Source organism: Budorcas taxicolor, chromosome 14 (assembly GCF_023091745.1).
Source record: "Budorcas taxicolor isolate Tak-1 chromosome 14, Takin1.1, whole genome shotgun sequence".
NCBI lineage: Eukaryota > Metazoa > Chordata > Mammalia > Artiodactyla > Bovidae > Budorcas > Budorcas taxicolor.
In genome coordinates, this window is record NC_068923.1 from 28964990 (window position 1) to 28980569 (window position 15580).

Genomic DNA, 15580 nt, shown 5'->3' on the forward strand with positions numbered 1-15580 from the left:
GACACAGCTCTCGGTCATGTGTGGAGCAGCTTAGCGAGGACTGGAGCTTAGTCCCCGTGGTATCAACTGTGGACAGTTCTAGGCTCGGGAACCGAAATAAGAGAGCTGGACCGTGAAGCCCTGATACCCGTAAGAGTGTGTAGATAAGTTAGCTTAGCAGGATGTTCTGGGCTCTTAGCTCTGCTTCCCATCTCCCCTTGTCTGTAATAAGTGCCCTGTGTTGAATGGATAAACGCACAGACTCGAGGTTTGGCCTGGGTTGGAATCCCCTTTACTAGCAGTGTGGCCTTGGTCAGATTGTGAAAGGTGCTTTCCTTGTCTGTAAGATGGGGCACCAGGTGAGCTGACTTAATGAGTTCAGATGTGCAAAGCAGTCACCTTGGGACCCAGCACTTCCTCAGCTCTAACAAACAACTTCTTCCTGGGACCTGAAGCATCACTCTCCAGCACTTTGGCTGACTGCTTGCTTTTTCCATCATGTGACTGCCTCCTAGGGTTTTATTCAGCCCGCTCTCTAGAACAAGATGTTTCTTGTTTTTACTATGATAAACAACATTTCCATGACTATCTTCATAGGTAAGGATTTGCTCTCGGCCTTAATTGTTTCCTCAGGTAAAATTTTTCAGAGTAGAATTGCTGGGTCAAAATGGGAGCTTGTTTTTGTAAGACACGTCTTGATAAATGCTGCCAGATTGTCCTCCAGAAAAGCACTAGTTTACACTCTTACCATCTGTGAGTGAGTGCGCCAGTTTCCTTGCATCGCCAGGTTATTAACTTTTAATCAAATGAAGGCCCTGGAAAAATAGGAGAGATTTCTCCGGGGATCAAGTGTTCCTAGTCCATGCTCATAAGAATCTGAAGGGAGCCCAGAAGGCAAGTGGCGCGTGTGAAAACGGCGCCCTCTACTGGTTCTCCCTGGTGGAGCAGTGCGGGCGGCAGTAGACGGTCAGATTACCACCGGCACTAACTCAGATGCCAGGAATTTCACCCTTCTGGCCATTTAGAAAGTCAGCCTCAGATGACCTTTAACTCTCACTCAGGTTCTATTACAGAAGTACTTAATCAGCTAGGGGAGAATTTGCTCCGAGGGAGCCCTCGGTACTGTCTGGAGACATTTTTGGATGTCACAAACTGGGGGTGCTGCTACAGGCTTTTGGTCGGTTGAGGCCAGGAATGCTGTGAACCATCCTTGAACAAAGAATGGACCTGCGCCTAAGTATCAATAGTGTTAAGACTGAGAAATTCTGTTTTAGAAGAATGGCTGCAGAGGCTTCTTTTTAGACTAAAATAAAATATAGAAATATCAAATATTTATCACCATCACTACTGTGTTTTAGTTCTGGAAACCTGATCGTTTTGCAGAATAAAATGGAAACTAGGTGGAAGTGAAGCAGCACACTGGCATTTCTAGGAGAGAAGGCAGAGCGGGAAATACAGCCCATAATAAACAGTGTCATGAGCACTAATGGGGGAGGGGATTGTTTTCCTATTAAATTGACTTGGTTAAACCTGCAATAAATTCCTGCAGCTTTCCCTTGAAGATCTTGTCTATTTTTTTTTTTTTTAAGATAGTGCTTTTTGGGACACTTTTCTTTCTGATTTCATGAGCCCCAGTGTTTTCATAACATTTATAATTGTGCTTTCCAGTGCTTGGTGCAGAATTGCCATCTGTAGTTACTGTTTGCCTCCCCCTCCTCCATGCCCAAGTAAATGCTGATATAAATGTTGTTTCTAAGAGGAGGAAGGAAGGGAACTTCAAAAATAATCTTAGAGAAGGGTGTGCCTGAAGGAAAAGTACGACAAGAATTTTGGGAAAAACCAAGCCATATTTCAGTGTACTTTGACATTGGCTGAGTTTGAGGACTTTTCATGTTGGTGTTACCCAAAGCCATCAAAAAAAAAAAAAAAATCCCTATTGTTTCATTTTGCTTTAGCCCTGCTCTTCTCTACCTTACTTGTATTCTAGAATATGTGATTTTATACAGTAGCTTCACTGGCTGTTCTGAATAATGCTAGAAGGATGATTTTGCCAAAAGTGGAAAACAAAACGGAGCTACAGCTTTTCCCTAAATATCAGATACTATTTTAATCATCTTCCTTGGGAAGTATTTTTGATCCAGTGGGTTGTAAAATCAACTTCTGTGTCATAGTCAGTATAATTGAAAACAATAGAAAATATTAGAGGGTGTTATTATATATAGTAAAGGTAGCTTTTATTTTGGTGATTATTTCAAGATGTGTAGCCATATCCTGGTGGCTCAGACAACAAAGAATCAGCCTGTGATGCAGGAGACCCGGGTTCAGTCCCTGGGTCAGGAAGGTCCAGTATTCTTGCCTGGAAAATCCCATGGACAGAGGAGCCTGACAGGTTACAGTCCATAGGGTAGCAAAGAGTTGGACACGACTGAACGACTAAGCGCGCGCACACACACACACACACACACACACGTTTATGTGTGCGTGCACAAGCCTGGTGAGAAGTCTGAAAGACAGTGGCTTGGGTTATGGCGCAGTGAAATCTGGCTGGTTTTTCCGTTTGTTCATTCTTTTCAGGGTCTTCATGGTTCTGACTCGCCTCCCGTCCCTCACGTCTGCTTCTATTGCTTTCCCAGGTGGCACCAGGGAGATCGGATCCGCCCTGACCAGGATGTGCATGAGGCATCGGAGCATAGAAGCCAAGCTGAGGCAGTTCTCCAGGTGAGGACTGTTGTTTCTCCCAGATCTCAGACGGCCCTGATGACTTCAGGTTATAAAGCGCTGGCGAGGAGCATCACGCGCCTTGAGCAGCGCGGATTTCCCGGTGACGTGAAATCCCCACAGCCCGTCTCTCATCACTACCTGTCACGCTGCTCACTCACTGAAAAAGCTTCCTCGTTTGCTTGTTTATTCTTGGCTTCTCTGGGCCTCTGCCGCTGCGCGTGGTCTCTCTCCAGTTGCAGCAGCAGGGGCTGGTCTGCGCGTGCGGAGCGGGTTTCCCATTGCTCTGGCTTCCCTTGTTGCAGGGCACAGGCTCTAGGCACACAGGCGTTAGTAGTGGTGGGGTGCAGGCTTTGTTGCCCTGTAGCACGTGGGATCTTCCCAGACCAGGAATTAAACCTGTGTCCCCTGCATCGGCAGACAGATTCTTAACCGCTGGATCACCAGGAAAGTCCCCAAGGAAGTATTTCACTGGGCATCTGCTGTGTGCCGTTTCCTTTTCCTGCCTGGAGAATCCCATGGACAGAGGAGCCTGGTGGGCTACAGTCCATGGGGTCGCATAGAGTCAGACATGACTGAGCAGCCAACACTGCTGTGTGCCAGGCACTGGTCGGGGCCCTGGGAATACAGTGGAGAACCGGATGGCCTGGGTCCCCGCCTTGTAGAGCCCATACCCCCCACCTTGGGATCTCTATGTGTCTCCTCACTCTCCATCAGTGTGGGGAGCTGGGCATCCCACTGAGACCTCTGGGCCCCACCCCTACAGGAACCTCCTAGGAGGAGAAGCTGCCGTGCTGGATAGTGGGGTGTGCACTGCCCTCCTGTTACCTGGGCCCTGAGCGCATCCTGCAGACCCACCTAGGAGGGCATTGGCGGCTCGCAGAACCTTCCACACTGCTAGCCTCTTGTCTGTTTCACGTGCGTCCACAATGGGTAGAAGTGACAGTGGCTAGCATGGGGATTTGGAGTCACCGATGTTCCAGTGAGAGTGGGATGTCCTTCCAAACAGATTAGCATAATTATCAGTTGTCCTCAGTCTGCTTTGTGAATTGCGAGTTGCGTGAGGCTGCCAAGGTGGAAGCCCTCTGACCCTCTTGCAGGGCCATCTCAGGTTGCCAAATGTAGCAGCAAACGCGCCTCGTCTTGAAGTCAGCCGGGCCTGGGTTTGAATCCCCGGCTGGCCACAAGTGTCCTGCAGTATGGGGCTGGGGTCTCAGCCTCTAGCAGATGGGTGTACGAATCCCTGAAGGGCTATCGTGCAGATGTACACAGTGTCCACACAGCGGAAAGCACTCACTGGAGCTGGTGACGAAATCGAACTTCCTCCTCCCTTCCTCGCCCCTGGGGAGTGCGCCCCTTGATGGCACCCCGCCCCCTGCACCTCCTCCCGCACCCATCATCTTGTTTACCCTTGGGCCAGTCTTGTGACCCTCATTCCATCATAGTGATGAAGAGATGCCAGTTCCATCAGCCGCCGTGCATCAAGCACCTACTATGTGCCGGGCATGGTCGTAGGTGTACAGAGCATAGCCCTGACTAGGACCACATTCTGCACTCACAGGGCTTACGCTGCAGACACTACAGAATTTTCTACCTGCCGGACTGTCAGTAATGAATGATAGGAGGAGAAACACTTGGGGTCGGGTGGATGGTGGTTGCTGGATACCGGCTGGTCAGGGAGCATCTCTGTTCAGAAGAAAAATCTGAATGGAGACCTGGAGGGAGTGAGGCTGGAGGAGGACGTACGAGGGTGGGAGCTGCCAGGAGACCCTGGTAAGAAAGTGGGGAGGTTGTACCTAGAATTTGGAGATCTTCAGCAGGCTCAGGAGCAAAAAGCAGTCTGAGAACTGCCTTTGTTGTAGTTCTCACCAACATCATTCAAACAGCTTATGGGTATTTTCTAATTTTTCGACAACATCTCTCTGACGTAGGCATGGGTTGATTTTCCTTCCCTTGTACAGAAAGCCCTGTGTCCCCTGGCTCATGCTTTCTCTCTGTGGGGTGTTGTCTTTGCACTTGTCTGACTGCAGTCTGTTTGGGAACCTGCATACAGTAAGAAGGGGTGTGCCTGGGGAACCTGCACACAGTAAGAAGGGGTGTGCCTGGAGACCCGCATCCCTCTGACCCTCTCTAGGCTGTCCGCAGTCCGCAGTCATGACTCATTTTCCTGAATGCACAGCAGAGTCATGTGGGTCTTTTTTTTTAAAGTGATTCTGGGGCCCCACCCCAAGTTTCTACCAAGTATTAGGTGAGGCCCAGGTGTCTTCTCTTTTAAAGCTCTCCAGCCAGTTCCCTTATGCAGCAAGGGGCATGGCCCCTTTGGTCTGCAACCTTGATTGTGAATACAAGTGTTGGAATTTTTTAAAAAGGCAATGAGAAGAGGTCACACCAACCAGTCACGTGTACAGCTTCTAAACAGTCATTGAAAAGCATTTTGAGGACACAGTCATTGTGAAATTGGGGGATTTGGAGGTGAACTTGGGCTTAGGGTACTGCCTTGTCCTGCTTCAGGTAATTATGATCGGGTGTGTTTTGACAACCGAGTGTAAACCGTGACCACAGATGATATCTGTGTGATTTCTCCTTCTCTTTGTCCTTCTGTGCAAGTGCTTTAATCGATTGTCTGATAAACCCGCTTCAAGAGCAGATGGAAGAATGGAAGAAAGTGGCCAACCAGCTGGATAAAGACCACGCGAAAGGTACGGGGCGAGGTGGCTGACGCACGTCAGTCTCAGATTGCGGGTCGCGGCTGCTGCCTGTGCCTCTGCTGGGGTCGCTGATGTCATCCGGAGGACCCGCTCCTCCCCCGCTGCTCCTGTAGGCGTCTCAGTGTTGGAGGATGAGGGATGGGACGTGATCCCAGCGCAGGACTCAGTGCTGGGCTTGGGGCATGCGGTGTCACTCAGTGGTGCCATCATTGTCCCATGGCCTCAGATGCGACCAGCTAAATTCAAAGTGATTGTAACCTCAGGCTTAAATGCTAGAGACTCACACTTTCAGGCATTTCAGCACATTTTGGAAACCAGACTTTTAATGATGTAAGTTAGCCTTCAGTCTCCTGCCCAGAACTGGCCATTCCCTTTGTATATACCTTTAACCGGTGGGTCTCAGAACCTCACGTGCCGGCTCTAGGGAGTGAGTGGTCCAGACGGACGTCACCCCTGTCGGTCTTCCTGGAACCAAAGGGTAGGGGTGCTGGCGGTGTGGAAGAGTCAGGAGACCCTGCTCCCAGCATCGTACAACCTGCAGTGAATGTGGTGGAGGGGAAGCGTGTGGGCCGGCAGTGATGCCAAGGGCATATAAAAAAGAGCCCTGATAGGCTCAGGGCGGGCGGGAGGGAAAGGACGGGGGTGGCTCTGTGGGAACTGGTCAAACTGGTGATTAACCGACTATGAGGGGAGCAGAGGAGAGAAGTATCAGAGCCAACTGTCATTTCAGATGTTTGTGCCTGGGTGACGGAGATGCCAGCAACAGAAATGGGAAAGTTCGGGGTGGGCATGAGCTGAGGGGGGAGGAGAAAAGTGTTGGTGGGGCTGTGGGCAGTGTGGGCTGCCCCTGCCCTGGGTCCACAGCCTCCAGCCTCAGTGTTAATGTGAACGTAAGGCCTTTCCCACTTCTCTGCCATGTGGTCTAGTCTCTCCTGTAGTCTGAGATGCTCATTTTTGAATTGTAGCATCTGGCCAGCATCTAACCATGTGGGTTCTTCTTGGAGTGAAGCCCTGTAGATTTGGGCCTTGGGAAAGTAGATAATTACTGGAAATATTTCCTGTTACTTATACTGAGAAATTGTGAATTTTAACATTTTTATTGAAGTCTTCCCAAGTGCCATCTTTTCTCAGAGCTGGTATGAGTGGATGCTGGAGGAAAAGACCCCGGTGCATTTTGTCGGTTTTCATGTTCATGACCTCTTAGCTGTAAAATGGCATCAGAAGATTTTTTTACCATTTTATATTCCAATAAAGCTATTTATTGCACGTCAGAGTTTATGCTTTCAGTGATAAAAGCAATGGCTGTTGCTAAAATGTTTTCTGTTGCGCTAAATGGTAAGATTGTTCAATATTCTTCTCTCTCTCAGAATATAAAAAAGCTCGCCAAGAGATAAAAAAGAAGTCCTCAGATACACTGAAACTGCAGAAGAAAGCCAAAAAAGGTAACTCTACAAATCCTGCCATTAATATGTTGCTTTGGGAAAATGAACACGTGCTTGATTTTTCTTTGAAGTAGAAGTCTTCAATCAGACTTCCTTACATATAATGGTCCTGTGAACAGATAGGAGCTAATAGAATCTATCAGAACCAAAGTCCCCAAGTGCAGAGTATCTGTTAATTTGAGATACAAAGTGGTACTTGACTTGTTCCCTCCCCTAACCTGATCTCCAAAATTTGCCATGTCTATTGTGCGTTGTGATGAGACCTATAAATTTTTTGGAAGCCTTGGGATAGTACATAAAAGCCTCTATGCAAATGTTCTATAGTAATTATTGCATAAATTATGTAATTTTCTCCTCCATCCTTCATAGCCTATAATCTCCAAAACCCTTTATTAAGTCTTGTGAAAATGTTAGAAAAGCCTGCAGTGGGAGCTGGGAATCTTGCCTGCATAGGGAGATTTTTCATGGGTGTTCTTGACGGTGGGAGCCAGGTAAGGAAAGTGAGACTGCTGGTGTAAGACCCCTCCGCCTAGCCGATCATTGTTTACAGACCAGTTAATTACCAGATCTGCTACCCAGCTTTGCTCTTCCGGCTTGAACTGGGAGTTTGAAGAGAAAAAAATCTAGCTACATCCACTTTGCAAGCATTTTATTAAAGACCTGACAAGATATAGGGGCTCTTTTCTTGAACTTGAGAATGTAATATTCCCTCTAGACTCTTCTTTTCAATACCCGGTTCTGAATTTGCTGATGAACTGGTTCCCCCTCCCGTCAGGATGGTCCGTGGGTGGGTAGTCTTCAGCGTGTGTTTGAGACAACGTTTTTAGGTAGACATCTCCAAAGCCAAAGTTCCCCTTTCCTAAGCAAGTGGTTCTCACTTGGAATTAAACATTTGGAGAGATGGGACACGTTGGTAGAAGGCGAGTGAGGATAGGACAGACTTTTCAAGCTAAATGTCGTCTCTCCCCCCACCCCCCGCCCCCCAGTTCTTATAATAACCAGGAGACCGTGTCGATATAAAGGCAGCAGGATTTTCACTCACGATCAGTTTTTCCATTGGTATTGGCCCCAGTTGTTCCTTCCGGATGTGTTTTCCTGTTCTTGGTGCTTCTGCAATTTACATTCTAACTTAGGCACCTGGGAGCTAGTACTCCACAAGTGGAATAGGCTTTGTAGCCAGTGACATTTTAGTGAGTCTAGAGGTAAATGTAAATAAAACTGCCACCCTATTCCATTGTATCTGAGGTTTCATGGAAGAACAGGTTGGTAAAAATTTGGAGCTGAACTCTACCTAATTGACACCATGCCAGCTTTGAGATAAGAGAGATGAATGGGTTTGCAGAGAGGGTCCAAGTCTATGGACTTGAAAAAGATTTGGGAGTTTGGTGGAAAGGTTGAGGTAAGGAAAAAGTAGCTGTTTTACTTTCTCTCTTCCAGAATTTTCTTTTCAGAGGCCTCAAGTTCTTGGCTGCAGTGATAATCCTTTTATCTGAATTCTGCCTGGAGACTGAGACAGTCTCTGTCTGTCACTCAAAGTCACTGGCATTGTCCAATTAGCGGAATTTGGACCTGCAGGGAATGCCTGATAGGTGGATTGCAATGCAACATAAGAGGAAGTTTCTGGCAATTAGACTTGCCCAGCACTGCTTGGGCTGTCTGGAGAGAGGGTAACAAGCTCCCCATCAAGGCGCCGGATGGAAAAAGTCAGGAAACATAGGGTGCAGGACTGTATTACGTGAGAAGATGCTGCTGGTCCTGGGACTGGGGAATAATCAGCTTTTGGTTGTGAGGCACTTGGACCTGAAGGCTGAGACAGTGGAGGCTGTGATCAGGGGTTTCTGAAGCATCCATCTTGTCAACCCCAGTCATATAGCTGATGGTCTTGGGCACCGTATTCTAGAGAGCCATGACTGTATTCTTACGTCTACAAGCCAAGTCAGATTAGTAGCTTCGAGGGTTCCGGATGATTTTCTAGTTGATCCAGGGAACAACTAGAAAACTATTTTTATTTATTTCCTTTATAAAATTTTTTTTTCTTCTAAATTATGTACGTGCCTCTTAAAAACTCACGTTGGTGTATTTCTGGGGTGACTGGAGTGTCCTAGGAGGTACCAGAGTCATCCTTCTGAGTGAATTCTGACGTGCTCTTCTAGAAGATATATGGCCTGAGAATGGACTAGGAGCACTTCAGGTTAAGGGCTGGAGGAAATCTGCTTATTTGAGGCTCCCAGTTATTTTGGGGGGTCTGGTTAGCTGAAGTTTCCCTTTTTGCTAAGATGCCTCTCATCGCTTTCATCCCCTTCAAGTGGTAGCTTCCTAGACTTTTGGCTTATAACGTATTGGTAGATCCTTCTGAGATTTGCACCATGTGTTAGGATGGCTTGAATACATTTTTTTTTGGTCTTGATAGAACTAAATTTGGTTTATACAGCCCAATAATCGCTTCCTTTTAAATGTGTTTTCAGGCGGTTATTGAGCAGCTTCTTGTCATTCCGTTTTTCAAAACTGTGATCTTTGATCTGAAAATTCTTCTGACTCTTCTTTTCAACATTTAAATGCCTTTATGCATTTAACTGTGGATTTGGCATTCCCTTTGACATAGACACATATGGGATGTGATTTTCGCTTGTGACTAATTTTACCTTAAATTTCACTCTGCAGCTGTATCACCTTTTGCCACATTCTGTATTTGACACTTTTTTACTATCCTGTAGATTATGGTAGTTTATAGCCTAAAGGTATTTAAATATCACTGTCAAAAAGTGTTTAATGTTTTTTTGGGTTTGATTAGACTTTATCTGAAAATCATTTTAAAACAACTTGACATGCTCCAGCCGTGGGTGAATATACCTATTTTTGTGGAAGGCAGGCTTCTTGAATACCTATGGGGCATAAACCTTGACATGCTCCAGCCGTGGGTGAATATACCTATTTTTGTGGAAGACAGGCTTCTTGAATACCTATAGGGCATAAACCTAGGTGGGGAGTTGGGGGCTGGAGGGAGAGAGGGTCCCTGCCCTCCAAGAAGTTCCAGGCGAGGGCCAGGGGTCCGTGCGTGGGGCAGGGTCAGTCTTGCTGACAGGTAAGGGTGACAAGAGAGAGGTAGCAGGAGGGTAGATAAGTGTGGAACTGGCCCAGAAGCTCAGGCTCTGAGTGGAGTCTCTTGAACCCTCATCAGGCCCTGCTGCTTGACATCGGCTCGTGACTTTTAAAGTCCTAGAGTTGGCTGTAACCCAACTGGGGGAAGTAAGAGCGGATCAGAAATGAGAAACATTTTGTGCTGTTTGCCCACTTCTGCCACCTCACCATGCAGTCAGCAGCCTTATTTCTCATTTAATTAGTTCTCATATTGTTATTAAAGTGAAGTGAGTGAAGTCGCTCAGTCGTGTCCGACTCTTTGCGACCCTGTGGACTGTAGCCCACCAGGCTCCTCCGTCCATGGGATTCTCCAGGCAAGAATACTGGAGTGGGTTGCCATTTCCTTCTCCAGGGGATCTTCCCAACCCAGGGATCGAACCCAGGTCTTCTACATTGCAGGCAGACGCTTTAACCTCTGAGCCACCAGGGAAGCCCTCAATATTGTTATTAATTTCACCTAAATAATTATGGTAAAGCCTTCCGTTTCCATCTATAACTACTTTTATTAGAGACATTGAGGGAGGAAATTGCTGGAACATTTTAATATGTTAACCCTTGAGCCTGACCATTGAAATAGTGGAATGTGTCATTTTTCACCCGAGATTGCAGAGCTGATTTATAAACCTAATAAACAGACTCCCAGAGTCCCATATTATTCAATGTTATATGAAAGTTTTAAGTTCTTAAAATTTTTTTTTTTTCATTTTCACCCCAGCTTGAACTTTGGATCTTGGTTTCCTTAGTGACTTTCCAAGTTACAATAAATTACACCTAAAAGCTTTTCTTGTGAAAGCATCTTAATTGACTTCTTACAAGAATATATTCTTCATCTCTCTTTTTAAGAAAAAAAGGAAAAAAAAAAGTAGTTGCATTCTCTAGGACTGACAGTTACAAACTAGGAAGATGTCTGTTTAGATAGAAAGTAAAGACTGTTAGCAAGGCAGGGGAGGGAACCTGGGTTGCAGCTCTCAGTGGCTGTGGGTTTACTCGCCCTGATATGAAATTCCGTGGCAAACCGTGGGCTGTTTTAACACAGGTAAGACTGCTGCCCGAATACCAGTTTGACTTTATTATTTTCCTTTTTGTGTCAATTGTGTATCCTGCACTTTCTCACCGTGTGCCCCCTGCCAGTGGACGCTCTCGGTAAGTCTGTCATCCTGAATCTCCGGTGGCTGGTCACGGTGTGGTCCTTGCTGTGGGCTTTCCGTGGTTGTCCAGACCTATGCTAGTTGCTCCAGTTTTCCTCCCAGTTCAGAACAATCAATGGTGCCTACTTAATTTTCCATAACTTTAAGAAAATTGTGTGTGCGTGTGTTTCAACCAATCATTTCCTTTTTTTTGAAATTTGACCCTTTAACGGGTTAGCTTAACATTCTAAGAGTCTTTACATCCTCATAATTCAGTATTAGACTCATGGAAAAAAGAAATACAGAGTGACTTAAACCCTCATTTCCACAGCAAAAAAAAATACATGCATACTTACATATCTAAGTGTATATGTGTGTATTTACATCACAGACAAAACATGGAGAGCTATACTTAATAACTTCTCAAAATAATTCCCAGATCGGATTTGGTTTTATTAAGCTTACCAGCTATCTTTAACTTAGTCTGCCCAGGACCATTTGGTTTTTTCAAAACCAATCATTTATTTAAAAAAAAAAATCAAAAGTATTTCTTATTTCAGCAGAGTTTGTGGAATGTTTCATTTTGAAGGAATCAGATCTTCAAATTCAATAATCGCAGTGATTCTTCTTGACTAAATGTTGACCCTCATTCTGTGGGCGGTAGCGCTAAAACTTCAGGTCGCTTTTGGCGTCTCGTGGCTGTCCCTCTGTCTCGGAAAGGTCTGTCTGTGGGCTGTCCATGTGGTTTACCTTGCCTGAGTGTGCCTGAGTGTTCTCTGAGCCTTTGCACTGAACAGCTCTAAAGAGATATTTGCACTGGATTCTGTCGTCTACGAGGAACCCAAACCACACGGGTCCCCTCTGGCAGGTGGGGCCAGGATGACCTGCTGTCTCGGGGGACACAACTCTGCCTCCTTCCTGTCACGGTGACATTGGGATAATGTCCCCCACTTTTTAAAAGTGATAATCCTTTCCAGTCTTCAATGCTGTGGTTATGACACAGCTTAGTGTACCTTTGGGAGGAAGGTAAGACACAGTCCCTCTTCTGCTTATTGTGATAAAATTCATATAACATAAAATGTACCATTTTAACCCCTCTAAAGTGTACATCTCATTGGCTTGAGTGCATCCCCAATGCTGTGCAGCCATCACTACTGTCTAATTTCAGGATGTTTCCATCACCCCAGAAAGATGTCCCCTGCCATTTAAAACAGTCATGCCTCATTCTCCCTCCCCTTCAGCCCCTGACAGCCGTTCGTGTGCTTTCTGTCTGTATGGATTTGCCTGTTCTGGACCTTTCTTATAAAGGGGATCATATAATATGTGGCCTTTTGAGGACACAAAGTTTTATTAAAAACCTTTGCTTGGAAGCCTGGTGTGAGTCCGTCTATGGTATAAATGGGGCATGCTATTTGTTTTAAATGATGGGCAGTGGGATTAGGGCTGAGTGAAGGAACCACACAGCCCTTTGACTCTGTGACTTGGATTCTACTCATCCTAGGAAGAGTCCCTGCAGCCCCTCTAGTTCTCTGTCTTGCAGGGGCCGGCTCCCAGAGCTCAGCCACAGTGACATAGGATCATAGCAGTGAGCTTGGGCGTAAACATGTAAGAAAGCTGTTTGACTTAAAGCCCTCTTAAATTTTATTTTGCAAGTTTTAAGTCATTTTTGAATCTGGACATGTGTATTTTAACAACATTTCATGATAGTTAAAATGTTTTGGTTTAACAAAAGAAATACATGTATATATATATATATATGGAACTTTCTTTCAGTCGGGTCAGTAGTATTTACCTTGACTCCTTCAGAAGTATTTACCTTGAATCCTGCATGAGCAGTTAACTGAGGGCCCCCAGAGGGAAGACATTTATAACTCAATGAAGTCTACTGAGACAGGGGTACATTGCTCCCTCCAGGAACAGAGACTCTGGTGGAGGCAAGCCAGTTATAGGTGTCCCTCAGGATTCAAGGGGATTCGTTCCAGGGTCTGCCACATACTATGAGATGCTCAAGTAGTATAGTCAGCCCTTCAAATCCACAATTCCAAACCCACGGACCCCACCAAGGATTGTAAACAGTACACAACCCACGGTTGGTTCAGTCTGCAAATGAAAAACCCATGGGTTTGGATGCCGATTCTATATTTATTGAAAAAAATCCATGTGCAAGTGGACCTGTGTTCAAACCCGTATTATTCAAGGGTCAACTGCAGTTCAGTCTGGTGTACTCAGCACTGTGATGAGTATCAGCAGAAGGTGCAGTACTGGGGCAAGGCGCAAGAAACCCGTTTACGCTTGGTGTGGGCAGGTGATGAGGAAGATGAAAAGGGATTGGCTGGTGGAGAATGGGGCAGGGGCTGCTCAAGGTTCAGGGAAGTGTGTGAGCCATCAGCATTTACACGGGGGCACCAGAACCAAAAGGAAGGGTGACCATGCTGCAGGGTTGGGGTCATGGAATGTGTGACCCTGAGTCAGCTTTAGGGGTGAACTGAGAGCCTCAGTGACCTCCACTGCCGATCCTCAGCTACCTGCCTCCAGATGGTTCTATTTCTCAGCCCCATTTCTGATCAGACCCCGTTCTAGACTGACTTTTCCCCCCATCACCCTTCTTTTCCTCCATACACAGAAAGCAGAAAGCTGGAGTGATGCTGAATCCTTTTCACTGGCCCAGTGGTTTCCACGGGCCCTGGCCGCATCAGCGTGAATGTTTGCATTTCCTGGCCGGTTTCTTCTATGCTTTATGAAACTGGCAGAAACCCCTGATGCCCCAGAAACCACAGTCGTTGAGTGGATGGTTCTCCCTGCCTCAGTGGTAAAAACCGAGTGTGTTTCAGCCCCGTCCAACCACCCCGCTGCTTCAGTTTTTGAAGAGGAGTAGCCCTGGGAGCCCTCTTGCCCAGAGGGAGCTCCCACCTACAAATCTGAAGTCCAGGTTATCGGTTAGTGGGTCACCTGGCTTCCTTGCCGGGCATAGTGCAGAGGCTCTGCTCCCTTTGTTGAGTTAGGGGAGATGGAGAAGAAGCAGACTACTCAGAAGGAGGTGCGGCCCACACAAAGAGACCCTTCTAGTGGTTAACCCCATCTGCCATGGCTGTGCCTCCAGGCGTGGTCAGAAATTGTCCCCCCAGGACCTCCTGGGCCACTGGAGTGAGCATGGAGCTGGCGGCAGCCTGCCCGGAACTGCTGGCGATCCGGATTGCGAGACCCAGCCCTGGAAGGAGCCAGCAGCACCAGAAGTCTCCCCTGGATGTTTTCTCTAACCACCTCCCTCTGATGCATGGCAGCTCTCTGCAGAATGACACCCCAAAATAAAAAAGCCTTCCTGAATGCCGAGATGACGGGGCACAAAGAGCTGGTCCATGGTTCTAGGCTGTTTTCTCCACTGCCCGCTTCCCTCCAGTGAGCATCCCTGGAAGGGGTAGACTGCCACATCAGTGCGATTGGGAAACACGTACCTTGAGCCAAAACCGACGATTGTTCTCTATTGGAACCAAAGCTGGAAAAGTTCCCTCTGAGGGCAGGGAGTGGCTGTAAATGCAGACAGGTGATCACTGAGACCCTCCAGGGCTAGTATGACCACTTGTAGCCTTGCGATCTCTCTGGACGTTTAGATGCAACTGCACATAACACAGCAGGGAAGACTGTTGAGTCACTGCTTCTTTCCATGCTTGGGAAAGGTGTGAGAGGAGCCTGCGAAATATTTGAATGGGTGCAGTTTTACTCAATGGGACAGCCTGTGTGCAGTGGACAGGGGAGGACTTTTTAAAGAGTCAGCATTGGAGAGCCGCGTCCTGACGTACATTCTGGCCCAGGAAATGCCACGTAAAGCCATCAGCAGAGTGAGCAGGGAGAAAGGAGAGGTCAGTGGATGCAGCCAGCCGTGCCAGCCTGGGCTAACAGGCTGATGGGGAAAAGCATACCAGAGGGGCAGCCTGACTCCTTCTGTCTTAACAGCAGCAGTGGTCAGGCTTTCCTCTTTAGACCCCGTGTGGTTCAGTGAGCTATCCCTGACTCTGGTCGGTAGAGATGTGGGAATCTAACTGAAGAAGCTCCCGCAGGGGACTGTTGCATATGTGGTGAAAGTGTGGGGTCTTCAGAGGCCAGGGGATTCCTATTTCATACCTGGGAATGCTAGGTTATAAACGGACTAAGCAGATCCACCCGAGGCCCAGAGCTGTGAGCTCCTTTCCTTTGCAGAGCTGGTTTCTGGGAAAGCCTTGGCCTGATACAGCTCGTCAGGTGTCTTGCTTGTGACTCTGGCTGCAAATGGCTGATTGCAGGAGTCGAAAAGATGCGGAGAAATGTCCCTGTGCACGAGGAGACTTTGTCAAGGTGTGGGTCACCTGGCTTCCCTGTGGCTGCATTTAGAAGCTGGCAAGATGCGTTTAAGGGGGCAGGGGGAGCACACAACAGGAGCCCAGTGCTTTCCTTGGTGTTAGTTTTGCCAGAAGCTAAAAAGGGCGACGTGCTT

General features: G+C 47.2%; 1 protein-coding gene across 8 annotated transcripts in view; it reads left to right on the top strand.

Annotated features, from left to right (window-relative positions):
- The window catches only part of MTSS1 (MTSS I-BAR domain containing 1), a 161096-nt gene that overhangs the window by 122891 nt on the left and 22625 nt on the right, over positions 1–15580 (top strand). For 7 of the 8 annotated variants that reach the window (XM_052651618.1, XM_052651622.1, XM_052651623.1 and 4 more), the window contains 3 exons: positions 2613–2697; positions 5305–5396; positions 6773–6847. In XM_052651618.1, coding sequence (XP_052507578.1) covers positions 2613–2697; positions 5305–5396; positions 6773–6847 — 252 coding nt within the window. Of the gene's footprint in view, positions 1–2612; positions 2698–5304; positions 5397–6772; positions 6848–11116; positions 11129–15580 lie in introns of all 8 variants that reach the window. The other variant, XM_052651621.1, reaches the window with a different exon arrangement.